This window comes from Lepus europaeus, chromosome X (assembly GCF_033115175.1).
Source record: "Lepus europaeus isolate LE1 chromosome X, mLepTim1.pri, whole genome shotgun sequence".
NCBI lineage: Eukaryota > Metazoa > Chordata > Mammalia > Lagomorpha > Leporidae > Lepus > Lepus europaeus.
In genome coordinates, this window is record NC_084850.1 from 62,584,886 (window position 1) to 62,600,467 (window position 15,582).

General features: G+C 40.8%; 1 protein-coding gene across 2 annotated transcripts in view; it reads left to right on the plus strand.

Annotated features, from left to right (window-relative positions):
* Window positions 1-15,582, plus strand: part of ATP7A (ATPase copper transporting alpha) — a 126,803-nt gene that overhangs the window by 56,033 nt on the left and 55,188 nt on the right. Inside the window, exon 2 of one of the 2 annotated variants that reach the window (XM_062184506.1) lies at window positions 4,883-5,023. The exons of the other annotated variant lie outside the window; for it this stretch is intronic. Coding sequence (XP_062040490.1) covers window positions 4,904-5,023 — 120 coding nt within the window. The 5' untranslated portion in view covers window positions 4,883-4,903. The remainder of the gene's footprint in view (window positions 1-4,882; window positions 5,024-15,582) is intronic. 2 annotated transcript variants of the gene reach the window in all.

Consider the following 15,582-nt stretch of genomic DNA (forward strand, 5'->3'; position numbering starts at 1 on the left):
AAATGACTTAGTATCAGAGTAAGAACATAAACAATTTCATATGCTATGGGAAAAATATAGGCTTCTGAGAAATTACAGTATCAAAGGGAGGAATCTGGCATGTAGCTATTAGTAATGGCGACTCTAAGAACAAGAGCATCCAATAACACTGAGGGAATGAGCTTCTAGTTATTAAAGTATTTTGAGACACTCCCTGAATACAGATGGTAATCACCATTGGTAATATAATTTTCTAAGAGGAATAACAATATTATGCCTAGATCATCATCTCTGGTTTAGAAACAGAAACTGCATAATTTGAGTAAAAAATGTGACACAGGGATCTTCAAAAAATCTTGTGGAAATATAGATTATGAAAAAATTATAAATGGATTTAAAAATTTTCACCCAAAATTTTAAAAGATTTTACATATTTTAATTCAGTTTTCACAATTTTTTGAAGAATATTATATATATAATTGAATAGTGAGTAACTTGGCATTCCTCTGATGTTTTGTGTCAGCTCCAATTTATGTAGAGTTTTGAAAAACAATGCAGGTAAATTCTGAAAGCAGAGGAAATATGGGAGTACAGGTATTCCTGGTTGATTTCACATGCTTTAATTAGGTTGTAGTAGGAAAAGTGGCTATGTTTATGTTGGTTTTATTTGTGCTGAGGCATTCTGACCTCTCCAGTATGTACTTCCCAGGTGAATTAATGTACTTCCCAGGTGAATTATCCACTTGATTTTAAAGTGCCTCTTTGCTTAATTGGTCTCACTCAGTTCCTCAGTAAGCTAGCATTCTGATCTTGGGCCCATACCATAGTAAATCTGTATACTTGGCCCTCCATATCCTTGGGTTCTCTATCATGGATTCATCCAGCTGTGGTGTAGCGGGTAAAGCCGCCGCCTTCAGTGCCGGCATCCCATATAGGGCCGGTTCGAGACCTGGCTGCTCCACTTCCGATCCAGCTCTCTGCTATGGCCTGGGAAAGCAGTAGAAGATGGCCCAAGTCCTTGGGCCCCTGCACCCACGTGGGAGACCTGGAAGAAGCTCCTGGCTTCTGGCTTTGGATTGGCACAGCTCTGGCCGTTGCGGCCATCTGGGGAGTGAACCAGCAGATAGAAGACTCTGTCTCTCTCCCTCCCTCTCCTTTTCTCTCTGTGTGTAACTGTGATCTTCAAGTAAAATAAATAAATCTGAAAAAGAAAATGTTGTTAAGCATATGAAAGTTGTGTCTGTACTGACCATGTACAGGATTCATTTTTCGGTCATTACTCCTTAAACAATGCAGTATAACAGCTATTTACAAGGCATTTACATTGCATTGGTTATTTCAGTACTGGTTGTATGCAAACACTATGCCATTTTATATGAGGGATTTGAGCATCTACAGATCTTTGGTATGTGTCTGCATGTGTATGTGGGTTGTCTCGAACCAACTCCCCACACTGTGGGATGACTTTCATTTTTGCATTCCTAACATTCCTAACTAAGCAGGTGAACTAACTTTAATCTGCTGCTTGTTTTGTATTCCCAGTTTGTTTCCAATCCTATTGTTTGAACTTGACATTTTCTCATAGATAGTTTGGTCGATTTTGTAATGTTCCTATTTCAGCCTTTAAACGCCCAATTTGACAGCTAAGCTATCAGAATGATAGAGTACTAAGTCTGAGTGCTGGAGTCTGGCAGCTCTGTGCCACAGAGGAATGAAGAAGGGTCTCTTTTTTAAGACACAGGAGTGCCCTTAGGCAAAATTGTGATAGGATCTATTTGTTTTAGACTTTCTGCTTCCCTTTTCAGATTCTTGTACTGCTTCCCAGTGATCCTCTTCCCAACCCCCTAATTCCTTCATGTTTACCTTAAGTACCCTACCTTAGACTCTCCACTGAGACCTGTCCTATTCCTTTCATCCAGTCTTCATCCTTTGCTCATTATTACCTGCCTTCCCTACCCTATCTGGGCTTTTGTGCTCTTGTAGTGAGAGACTGTATGTTATAATTAGGAGGTATAACTCCAACCATCAGTCCCCTGTCAAAAAAGAGTTTGTTCTCTTTTTTTTTTCCTTTTAAAGACTTACTTTACTTGAAAGAGTTAGAGGGGGGGGGGGGAGAGAGAGAGAGAGAGAGAGAGAGTCTTAGTCCACTGGTTCACTCCCTAAATGGCAGCAATGACCAGAGCTGAGCCAATCTGAAGCCTGGAGCTTCTTCTGGGTCTCCCATGTAGGTGCAGGGGCCCAAGGACTTGGGCCAACCTCCGCTGCTTTCCAAGGCACATTAGTAGGGTGCTGAATCAGAAGTGGAGCAGCCAGGACTCCAACTGGTGCCTATATGGGATGCTGGCACTGCCAGCCCCGAGTTTGTTCTTTGCATCATATGATGACCAAAGATGATTATATATTGTATATTTCACAAAAGGTAGAAGAATTTAGAGTATTTTCACCATAAAGAAATGATTTGAAAAAGTTCATGAAAATGTATATTATGAAAAAGCTATGCATAACTTCCAAAAATTTATTGCACCAAAATAAACTCATATTTTAATCCCATTTTCCATGAATTTTTTGAATTACTCTTTGGAATGTAAAATGGTGCAGCTACTTTGGAAAACATTTTGGCAGTTTCTCAATTCAGTATATAGTTATATGACCTAGTAAAGTCCACTCTTATGAATTATCCAAGGGAAATGAAAGCACAAAAATTTGTACATTAATGTTTATAGTGCATTATTCATAGTAGACAAAATGTGGAAACAGAAACGAGTGATTAAGATGTTGGTTATGACATCTGCATCCCATATTGGAGTACTTGGGTTTAATATCTGGCTGTGGTTTCTGATTCTGGCTTCCTGCTAATGCAGACTCTCAGAGGCAGTGGTGATGGCTCAAGTACCTGGGTTCTTGCCATTCATGTGGGAGACCTGAATTGAGTTCCTAGCTCCTGGCTTTGGCCCAGCCTAGTCCTGGCCCTTGAGGGCCATTTGCGGTGTGAATCAGTGAATGGAGTAGAGCTCTATCTGTCTCTCTGTCTCTCTCTACCTCTGTCTGTCTGTCTTTCTTTCCCTCTTCTTTTCCATCTCCTTCTCCCTCTCTATCTTCTTTATTCTCCCTCTCAAAGAACATAGGAATTACATCTCAATTATAAATATATTATATGTCAATTTATATATATATATATATATACTTATTATATATTTTAATTCAAGCTACTGTAACAGAATTCCATAGACTGGGTGACCTGATTGTTCAAGGCTCCACAGAAACAAGTTGGAAAAGTTGGAAGAGTCCATTAATCATTTGCTTTGTTAATAGCATAGGGCATGGTTCAGCAGCAGTTTCTGTTAAAGGCTTTTCTGAGCTTAGCAAAATTAAGATAATAAGCTAATCATTTTTATGCCATTTAAAATAAAATGTATAAAAGGTTATACACTGAATGTTCTTTCTTCTACCTTTATCCTAATCACTCCGTTTCCCTCATTAGGAGACCACTGTTTCCATGGGTATATATTAGGCTGATCTAAATGAAATTGCCAATATTCAATTATATTTGACATGCAGCCATAGTGATTTCATGTGGCTCAAGTTAATATCAGTGTAAAAACAGGCTTGATTTCATGGTTTTCATTATAGTGGGAAGTGCAATAGTTAATTATTTCTCTATAACAAATTACCCCAACCTTGAGTGACTTAAAGCGACAAACATTTATTAGCTCATAGTTTCTGTGGGTCCGGGATTGGGAGAGGCTTAGCTGGGTGGTTCTGGCTGAAGGTCTCTCATGAAGTTGTGCTCAGTACGTTGGCTGGGGCTACAGTCATCTACAGGTTTCGCTGATGGCTTTCTCACCTGCTTACTGGTGGGCGATATCAGTGTTTTGCTAGTTGTTGATAGGAGGCCTCAGTTCCTCCCCACATTAACCTTTCTGTAAGTGAACCATCTGCTGGTTCACTTCTCTCAGATTGAGTGATTCATGAGAGAGGACAAGGAGGAACCTGCAATGAGACACCCTCCACCCCCGTCATTCTCTTTATGACTTGGTCTTGAAAGTCACATGTTGTCACCTCCAGCATGGTCTGTTTGCTAGTAACAAGTCACTAAGTCCAGGCCATACTCATGGAAAAGGAGTTAAATTCCACCTCTTGATGGAAAGAATAACAAATAATCTGTAAACATTTTTAAATTACCACAGGAAGACTGATGATAAGTAATAAGTGATAGACAAAGTATGAAGTGTGTTAGAAGGTAGTTAAGTCCTATTAAAAAAAAAGAAAAAATAAAGCAGAGATAAGGGGAATCAGTATATGTGTATGGAAGGGCTGTAGGTGGCAATTTTAAATAGGTCACATTAAGAAGGTTAGATTTGACCAAAAACTTGAAGGAGATGAAGAAGGTAGTCAAGCAGACATCAAGCAGCAAGTCCCAGACCAAGTAACTAGCTACATTAAAGGGTGTAAGGTAGAAGTCATCCTGGCATGAAGAATGGCCAGGAGGTCAGTATGACGCACAGAGAGGGGCTGGTGAGTGGTATGAGAGGACATCAGAGAGGTGAATTTGAGGGGAGGGGCAGGCATGGCAGATTAAGTGGAACTGTACTGGTTACTGTAAGGATTTTTGGCATTTTTGATTAGTTCTTCATTGTGCATATTTCCAATATTAAATGAGATTATGTATCGGAAAATATTTAGTAATTGGAAATTCACTCTGTGAAGGCTACCTGTATTATTCAAGCATTGCAAATTTGGTTTTAGTTAACAAAGACATAGAAACAATTTTCCTTTACCTAATCAAAGTTGAAGAAAAATTTTCCTAAGCAAGTAGAAAAGAATGCTGACTATGGAGGAGGTGGAGGAAAAATGAGGAAGGATTTCCATGGCTGGAATTAAATGAGTTTATTGTTCCTAACAGGAATGTAAAGAAGAAATTAAAATGGATTCAAACATGAATGTGCATTCTATTACCATCTCTGTGGAGGGGATGACATGCAATTCCTGTGTTCGGACCATTGAGCAGCAGATTGAAAAAGTGAATGGTGTACATCACATTAAAGTGAGTTACCCTTTGGAAATTAGTGAAGTCAAATGTTGTTGACTAAAATTCTGCTAGGAAATTACTTCTAACACCAGGATAGGAGCAAACACACTGACACATTTGGCAAAAAAGATTATGGTACCTCTATTGGAAGCTAAATATATTTTCTTTGTCATTTTTTCTTTAAAAAAGAAAACAAATCAATTTAAAAACATCTGAACATGGAATCTTGACATTATTGTGGTTGTATGTTTATAGACATATCTTATAAGTATATAAATGATTGTATGTTTGTACTCTATCACTATTAATCTCAATACTGAACTAAATATATGTTCTCAGAGAATGGGTTAGAGGATTTTCTTGCGCTTCTATAGCATGGTGATGATTATGTTTGCAATTAAAAATTTGTAGTGAAAATATCTAGAAAATTACTGATACACCTTGTATGATATGCCCAAGGAAGAATACATTATTATTTAACATTCCTTGACCATCAGCAACATTCTTGGTGTACGGTGGTTGAAGATGCAGTTCAGGTTATAAAAGATTCTTCTGGTGACTGCATGTGGTGCCTGTGGTTGTCATAAGAATCTTCAGGTGGGAGCAGGCATTGGAACAGTAGTAAAGATGCTGCTTGGGATGCCAGCATCCCATGTTGGAGTGCCTAGGTTTGAGTCTTGGCTGTGTTCTCAATTCCATCTTCTTGTTAATATGACCCTGAGAAGCAGCAGATAATGGTTTAAGTACTTGGGTCCCTGTCACCCACGTAGAAGACCTAGATTGAGTTCCTAGCTCCTGGCTTTGGCCTGGGCCAGCCTTGGCTTTTGTAGGCAATTGGGGAGTGAACCAGCAGATGGGAGCTGTGTGTGTGTCTATGTGTTTGTGTATCTGTGTCCATTTCTCTGCCTCTAAAACAAAACAGAACTAGAATCATTTTGTGTGTATGGTGGGCATTGGAAAATGATGGTCTGCTGGCCAATTTCAGGTTCCCACCTGTGTTCATGTGACTGTTAAGCTAAGATTGGTTTTTACATTTTCACATGATTAAAAAAACAAAAGAATAATATTTTTAAAAAAATTTACAGGGTCAGCACTGTGGTGCAGTGGGTTAAAGCCCTGGCCTGCAGTGCCAGCATCCCATAAGGGCTACTCCACTTCCAATCCAGCTCTCTGCTAAGGCCTGGGAAAGCAGTGGAAGATGGCTCAAGTTCTTGGGCCCCTACACCCACGTGGGAGACCTGGTAGAAGCTCCTGGCTCCTGGCTTTGGATCAGCTCAGATTTGGCTGTTGCAGCCATCTGGGGAGTGAACCAGAGGATGGAAGACCTCTCTCTGTCTCTACCTCTCTCTGTAATTCTGTCTTTCAAATAAATAAAATAAATAATTAAAAAATAAAAAGGTTTATTAATTTGGGAGAGGGAAAGAGAGAGAGAGGGAAGGAGAGAGAAAGAGAGAGTTTGATCTTCCATCTGCTGGTTTACTCACCAAATGACCATAATGGCTAGGCAGAAGAAGCCAGGAGCCTGGAGCTCCATCCAGGTCTCCCATGTAGTAGCAGGGCAGTGGCCCAAACACTTGGGCCATCTTGTGTTGCTTTCCCATGCACATTAGCAGGGAGCTGGATCGGCAGTGGAGCAGGCACCCATGTGGGATGCCAGTGTTGTAGGCGGTGGCTTAACCCACTGCATCACAATGCCAGCCCCTAAAAGAAGAATATTTATGAACACATGAAATTATTTGACATTCAAATTGCTGCATCTGTAAGTAAAGTTTTATTGGAATACAGTCATACCCATTAATTATGTTGTGGCAGCTTTTTTTACTACCACAACAGAGTTGAGTAGCTATGGTGCTCTTATTGCTTTCAGTGGACACAGTAGTACTATTATTAGTTGGCATTATCTTAAGTACTACTTGTATTGCTCTATGGCAGCATTTTATTATTTCTTTATTGCCAGTACATACCCATCTTGTCAAAAAGAAGAAAGCAGAGAAATGGAGAAAAATAGACTTCCAATGTAGTACTTTTGTGGCACAGTGGAGTTTAGATTATATTGCAATTACATTAGGTGACTCACGCATTGTTATACGATGACAATAGAGCAGTGCAGAATGTATAATTTGTTGACATTACCATACTGAGCAATCATTACAATCCTCCCAGCACTTAGGAAAGCAACTATTGGGGTGCAGTGGGTTGGTTGAGCCACTGCAGTCCTGGCTGCTCTACTTTTGAACCAGCTCCCTGTTAATGCACCTGGAAAAAGCGGTGGAAGATGTCCTGAGTATCTGAGCCCCTGCCACCCACATGGGAGACCCGGATAGAGATCCAGGCTCCTGATTTCAGCCTGGCCCAGCCCCACCTGGCCCATCCCCAGCTTTTTTGGCCATCTTGGCCACAGTGACTGGAGCTGGGCCAGGTCAAAGCCAGGAGCTTCTTCCTGGTCTCCTACATGGGTGCAGGGGCCTGAGGACTTAGGCCATCCTCTGCTGCTTTCCCAGGTGCATTAGCAGGGAGCTGGATTGGAAGTGGAGCAGCTGAGACTTGAACCGGCACCCTTATGGGATGCTGGCACTGCAAGCAGGGGCTTTAACTGGCTACACCACAGCGCCAGCCCCAAGATATATAATTTTAAGTTTTATATTTATGTCTGTGATCAATTATGAATTAACTTGTATACATTTTAAGGTATGGATTGAGGTAAATTTTTTTGCACATGGATGTCTAGTTTGCTAGCACTATTTGTTGAAAAGTTTATTCTTTCTCTATTGAGTTGCCTTTGTATTGTTTTTGAAAATCAATTGATCATATATTTATTTATTTCTATGTAATCTATTCTGGTCCATTGATCTGTGTGTTTGTCTTTTGGCCAGTACCACACAGTTTTGACTATTGTTTGCTTTATAATAAGCATTAATAAGTGTGATTCTTTAGCTTTTTCTTTTTTCATAAATTTTTTAGCTATTCTAGTTCCTTTTCATATATATTTTAGAATCAATTTATAATATAAATTTCTATAAAAATATTTGGGATTTTGATTGGGGATTATGTTGATTCTATTGACCCATTGGATAGTGTTATCTTAGCAATATTGCATTTTTCTTTTTTTTTTAAGATTTTATTTATTTATTTGAGAGGTAGAGTTACAGACAGTGAGAAGGAGAGACAGAGTGAAAGGTTTTCCTTCAGTTGGTTTACTCCACAAATGGCCGCAACGGCCAGAGCTGCGTCAGTCCGAAGCCAGGAGCCAGGAGATTCTTCCTGGTCTCCCATGTGGGTGCAGGGGCCCAAGGACTTGGGCCATCTTCCACTGCCTTCTCGGGCCATAGCAGAGAGCTGGATTGGAAGAGGAGCAGCCGGGACTAGAACCGGCGCCCATATGGGATGCTGATGCTGCAGGCAGAGGATTAACCTACAGTGCCATGGTGCCAGCCCTGCAATATTGCATTTTTCAAACCAGGCACATTATATTTCTTTCCATTTATTTGAGTATGTTTTGATTTATTTCATCAAGAATCTGGTTTTCAACATGTAATTCATGTACATACTGTATTAAGTTTATATTAAGTGTATTGTTTTTGAATGCTATCATAAATGGTCTTTTTTTAAAGAAATCTTTTATTTAACAAATATAAATTTAATAGGTACAGATTTAGGAATATAGTGGTTCTTACCCCCATCCCTGCCCTCCCACCCCATCCCTGTCCCACCTCCTAGTCCGTCTCCCATCCCATTCTTCAATAAGATTCATTTTTAATTATATTTATATACAGAAAACCAACTCTTATACTAAGTAAAGATTTCAACAGTGTCCACCCACACAGACACACAAAGTATGAAGTACTTTTTGAAGTCAAGTTTTACCATTAATTCTCGTAGTACAACTCATTAAGGACAGAGGTCCTACAGGGGGAACAAGTACACAGTGACTCCTGTTGTTGATTTAACAATTGACACTCTTATTTATGGCATCAGTGATTACCCAAGGCCCTTGCCATGAGCTACCAAGGCTATGGAAGCCTTTTGAGTCCACAAACTCCGACCTTATTTAGACAAGGCCATAATCAAAGTGGAAGTTCTCTCCTCCCTTCAGAGGAGAGGTACCTCCTTCTTTGATGGCCCCTTCTTTCCACTGGAACTCACTCGCAGAGATCCTTCATGTAGGTCATTTTTTGCCACAGTGTCTTGGCTTTCCATGCCTTAAATGCTCTCATAGGCTTTTTAGCCAGGTCCAGATACTGGAAGGGCTGATTCTGAGGCCAGAGTGCTATTTAGGGAGTTTGTCATTCTGAGTCTGCTGTGTGGCCTGCTTCCCATGTTGGATCATTCTCTCCTTTTTAATTCTATCTATTGTAATTAGCAGACACTCGGTCTTCATAAATGTTCTTTTTAGATTTTAATTTCATTTCAATTTCAATTGTTCATTATGGGCATAAGGAAATACAGTGATTTTTGTATGTTGACTTTGTATCCTGCAACCTTGCTAAACTGGCTTACTAAATCTATTAGGCTTTCTATAGACTCCTTGGGATTTTCTACATAGGTAATTATGTCATAAGGGTATCAAAGCAGTTTTACTTCTTCTTTTCAGGTATGTACGTCTTTTATTTCTTTTCATTGCTTATTGAACTGTCTAGAACCTCTGTTACAATTTTGAATAGGGTTGGAGAGAATGGACACCCTTGTCTTGTTTCTGAGTTAGGGAGAAAACAGTCATTTACCATTAGCATTGTAAATGCTTTCTATCAGGTTAGGGAAGTCCCTTTCTATGCCTACTTTGCTGAGAGATTCTTTTTAAAATCAGGAATGGATGCTGAATTTTGTTGAGTATTTTTCCTGCATCTAGAGATGATCATTTAGTTTTCTTCCTTAGTGTGTGAATATGATGGATTACATTGATTTTCAAATGCTGAACCAGCCATGCATTCCCAAGATAAGCTCCACTTGGTCAAAGAACATGTACCTCTTTTTTTTTTTTTTTGGCCAGGTAGAGTTAGACAATGAGAGAGAGAGAGAGAGAGACAGAGACAGAGACAGAGAGAGAGTTATAGACAGTGGGAGAGAGACAGAGAGAAAGGTCTTCCTTCCGTTGGTTCACTCCCCTACTGGCCGCCAAGGTCGGTACTGCGCCAATCCGAAGTCAGGAGCCGGGTGCTTCCTCCCGGTCTCCCATGTGAGTGCAGGGACCCAAGCACTTGGGCCATCCTCCTCTGCCCTCCGGGGCCATAGCATAGAGCTGGACTGGTAGAGGAGCAACCGAGACTAGTACCCAGGCCGCAACTGGGACTAGAACCCGGGGTGCGGGCGCCACGGGCAGAGGATTAGCCAAGTGAGCCATGGCTCCGGCCAGAACATGTACCTTTTAATGAAAAATGTTAAACATACACAACAGTGAGGAGATTAGTACAGGGCTATGTTTATACTCACCCTCCAGGAGAACCCCTTTCTGTTTATTTGCATGACATTCTCATCCATTGATTTTGATAATGTACCTTGCTGATGCTTGTAAGAGTTGGTCTAGGCCTTTCTGTCTGTTGTGCTCTGCTACAGTAGAGGTCCCTGACTAGTGGATTGGAATTTCCTAGTATATCTTCACACCACTTGCCATCTCCAAGCCTTTTTCTTGCACACCCCAACCCTTTCCCTTGTCACTCTTCACAATTCTCAGCACTGTTGTAGTGTAGCTAATTTCTTCTACTTTATTAAGGTGGGGCTGTTGCTAGGAGCTGAACCTTACTAATTATATAGTCGTGTCTGTGCTAATTGCAGGAGAGCTAGTTCATATAATTTTTCTTCGATTGACTTAGGTATTTAGTACACACTGACAATTAATTCATTTTCCAAAACCCTTAACTCTCTAGAAAACTAAATTATATGAATCCTTGTTTCTTCCAATATAGCCATGTATAACTATAGGACTAGATTCTGCTTTGATATTTGCAAGTACATTCTTATTTCCTAAAACAGCCTATTTGTACCACACTCATGTAAGACTGCTATTTCCACTGTATCTTCCCAGAATTCTCTACTGCTTAATGAGGTCTGTTTAAGGTCAGACAAATGCAATTGACTTTTAATTAAATTTTAAAGAAAGAATAGCAGAGATGTAATGTGACAGCACTTTGTGTTATCAGCAGTTATTTCTACAAATCCCAATGACAGATACTCAATACTATTCTTCCCAGGGCATGTTCATAATTTGATTGAAAAAATAAAAGGAAATGCTTTCTCTACCTGTTCCTGCTCTGTTTTTCCTCCTTCACTCAAAATCCTTTATGGTATAGGCTGTTAGTAACCTTTCTTCATGTTTCCTTCCTTTAAAAATATTTTACTAAATGTTATAGCTTTTAGGCCCAGAAACAGATTTTTTAAAAGATTTATTTATTTGAAAGTCAGAGTTATGCAGAGAAAGAGAGAGAGAGAGAGAGAGAGAGAGAGAGAGAGAGAGAGAGAGGTCTTCCATCCTATGGTTCACTCCCCAGTTGGCCACAATGGCTGGATCTGTGCTGGTCTGAAGCCAAGAGCCAGGGCTTATTCCAGGACTCCCACACAGGTGCGGGGGCCCAAGGACTTGGGCCATCTTCTACTGCTTTCTCAGGCCATAGCAGGGAGCTGGATGGGAAGTGGATCAGCTGGGCCTCGAACTGGCGCCCATATGGGATGCCGGCGCTGAAGGCGGCGGCTTTACCTGCTACACATAGCGCTGGCCCCCAGAGACAGATTTAATACGAAGTTAATGAAGCTTAGGTTTCAGAGCCTCTCATTTGAGTTGACCACTTTCTGAGACCCTGTTAGGAGTCTTAGCAATGTGTTCTCATGGTCATCCGTTTTCATACAATGTGCAAAAGTAAAATTATTTCAGCCACAGTCCTTTAAGACCATTGTCCATTTCCACTTTAACGCTCCTTCTGTGAGAGTCCCCCTTGTGTTGTGTAGTATTGGAGTGGCCATGAACATTTTCGGGATCTAAAGAAAGGGAGATTAAATGGGGGATATACTTAGTTTACTTGATTATGTGTGGTTCTTAGTCACTTCTGTGTATAGTGAAATTGCTCGGGATTTGGTATAAGAACAGCTTCCAATCATACCCCTATTATCCATGGTGTCCACTCGGTGTTATGACATGTAAGTGTAGGGTCCAGTGTAAAGCTGATAAATGAGTGCTATCAGTCAAAAGATGATGTCAAGATTTGTCAGTGCACAAGTAAGCTTGAAGTGTCCTGAAATCTGAAATCTCATATATGAGAGAAACTTGATAGGTTCCCAAAATTTGACAAGAGCTCTGAAAATGTGCCAATGTTCAGTTGTGATATTGAAAAAAAGTTTTTGAAGTGTTATTAATCAAACATATCTTGATTAGATTCTATTCACTGATAGAAAATCATTTTGCAGGGCTGGTGCCGTGGTGCAGTAGGTTAATCCTCCGCCTGCGGCACCGGCATACCATATAGGTGCCGGTTCGTGTCCCGGCTGCTCTTCTTCTGATCCAGCTCTCTGCTATGGCCTGGGAAAGCGGTGGAGGATGGCCCAAGTCCTTGAGCCCCTGCTCCCGCACGGGAGACCAGGAAGAGGCGCCTGGCTCCCGGCTTCCAATTGGTGTAGCTCTGGCCATTGCGGCCATTTGGGGAGTGAACCAACGGAAGAAAGACCTTTCTCTCTGTCTCTCCCTCTCATTGTCTGTAACTCTACCTCTCAAATAAATAAATAAAATCTTAAAAAAAAGAAAATCATTTCGTGAAACCATTGTCAAAGGAAGCACCAAAAAATAACACAACAAAAAAGGTAAGAAAGGAAAGTATTATGAAGGTATATTAGACATTAATTAAAATGTGATTGTAAAGGAATTTTATGGTATTTGTTATCTTTTTAAAAAAGATTTATTTTCATTTATTTGAAAGGCACAGTTACAGAAAGAGAGAGAGAGAGAGAGAGAGAGAGAGAAAAATCTTCTGTCTGCTGATTCACTTCCCAAATGGCTGCAACACCTAGGGCTGGGTCAGGCCAAACCCAGGAGCCCAGACCTTCTTTTGAGTCTCCCATGTGGGTGCAGGGGCCCAAGGACTTGGGCCATCTTCTGCTGCTTTCCCAGGCATATGAGCAGGGACCTAGATCAGAAGTGAAGCAGCCAGGACTCTATGGGATGCCAGTGTTGCAGACAGTGGCTTAACCAGCTATGCTACAATGCCAGTCCCTACAATGTTTATTTTTGTACACAATTTTGTTATTTTTCATTTTCTGTTCTTTTTCTTAAAGAAGTCTCAAATTGTCAGAGGCTACAGAATGTAGATTCTCCTCTTTGTAGGCACCATATAGAAAATTGAACTTCTCCCTATATAACTTATAGTCAGAATGTACCTCAATGTAGTAACACATAAATATTGATCATCTTTCAAGGAGTTTTAAGGTTTAAGATTTCTGGATCATAATTTCTAAGATTAAAATTAAGTCCATTCAGAAACCAGATTTAAGGGTCCTGGCATTGCGGCTCAGTGGGGTAAATCACCACCTGTGAGGCTGGTATCCCCTATGAGCACTGGTTCAGGTCCTGGCTGCTCCACTTCTGATCCAGCTTCCTGCTAATGTTCCTGGGAAAGCCGTGGAGGGATGGCTCAAGTGTTGGGCCCCTGCTACTGATGTCTGAGACTTGGATGAAGTTCTAGGCTCCTGGCTTCAACCTGGCCTAGTTCTGGTGTATGTGGCCATTTGGAGAGTGAATCAGTGGGTGGAAGATTCTCTGTCCCTCCTCTCCCTCCCTCTCTTTCTCTCTCTTTCTCTGTAATTCTGCCTTTCAAATAAATAATTTTTTTAAATAAAGAAGCCAGATTTTAGAACAGTATTTTGTCTAAGTCAATGAGTTCATTCCTACACTTGATCTTAGCCAAAAGGCCGAGAAGCGATGAGTTCATTCCTCTATGTCAAAATGTTTAGACTGAAATAACATAATTGTGATATTAAATTAAGTGCTTTATTGAAAAGCGCAACAGTGGGAACAGATTAAAGCTTTCATTAACAGAATTCAGGGAGAATAAATAATTTAAAAGTATCTAATTTTGGAATAAATAGAAAGATATTTTTCTTTTTGCAGCTTTAGAATTCTTTTTAAAGATTTTATTTATTTACTTGAGAGGTAGAATTACAGAGAGAGGGAGAGACAGAGAGAAAAGTCTTCAGTCTGCTGGTTCACTCCCCAAATGGCCACATTTCGGGCTGGGTTGACCTGAAGCCAGGAGCCAGGAGCTTCTTCTGGGTATCCCATGTAGGTGCAGGGGCCCAAGGACTTGGGCCATCTTCTACAGCTTTCCCAGGCCATAGCAGAGAGCTGGATGGGAATGGGAGCAACTGGGACTTGAACTGGTGCCCATATGGATTGCCAGAACCATAGGCAGAGGCTTAGCTTACTACTCCACAGCACCCAACATGCAGGTTTAGCATTTAAATACAAATACCAAAATGTAAGTTTTGGGAAATGTGTCTTAAATTGTACCATAAATGACTGTAATATTCTTGCTTGTCTTGCCAGTGTTAAGACTGTAGACTTTAAAGGGATTAACCTGAAGTTTAATTAAATCACCCCAGTGGTCTGTTCAAAGGGAAAATGAAATAAGCAGATAATGTGAAGATCTTTCTCTGGGATTGTTTGACCTTTTCAAAGTAGAAATGTAAAAATGAATTTAATTAAATATAAGTACTGAATGACTCCAGAGGTTAATGCCTTATTAAAAAATTACTTTGTCCTTGAAATTTACAGTGCTAACTTTTTGAGCGCTTGTCTCCTCTACTCAGATAAGAGCTGCAGTCCATTCTCTTAATATAGTCTTTAAAAAAAATGACCACCTCAATGCTAACAACTACTAAATTTTTCCAGTGGATCAATAAATGCACTCCTTGTTCCCTTCAAGTTAACTAGTGTTTTTATTTTTATTTTTTAAAGATTTATTTATTTATTTGAAAGTCAGTGTTACACAGAGAGAGAAGGAGAGGCAGAGAGAGAGAGAGGTCTTTCATCTGCTGGTCCACTCACCAGTTGGCCACAATGGCCGGAGCTGCACCAGTCTGAAGCCAGGAGCCAGAAGCTTCCTCCAGGTCTCGCACGTGGGTGCAGGGACCCAAGGACTTAGCCATCTTCTACTGCCTTCCCAGGCCATAGCACAGAGCTGGATTGGAAGTGGAGCAGCCGGGTCTTGAACTGGCACCCATGTGGGATGCTGGCACTGCAGGTGAAGGCTTAACCCGCTCTGCCACAGTGCTGGCCCCCAACTAGTGTTTTTATTATTGCAAAAGTAACACATGTGTAGATTAAAATCCCTCTACCAAAGATCAGTATTCTGGGCCTGTGTTGTGGCATAGCGGGTAAAGCTGCTGCCTGCAATGCCGGCATCCATATGGGTGCTGATTTGGGTCCCGGCTGCTCTACTTCTGATCCAACTCTTTGCTATGGCCTGGGAAAGCAGTAGAAGATGGCTGAAGTCCTTGGGCCCTTGCTACCCACATGGGAGACCTAGAGGAAGCTCTGGCTCCTGACGTCAGATCAGCCCAGCTTTGGGTGTTGCAGCCATTTGGAGAGTGAACCAGCA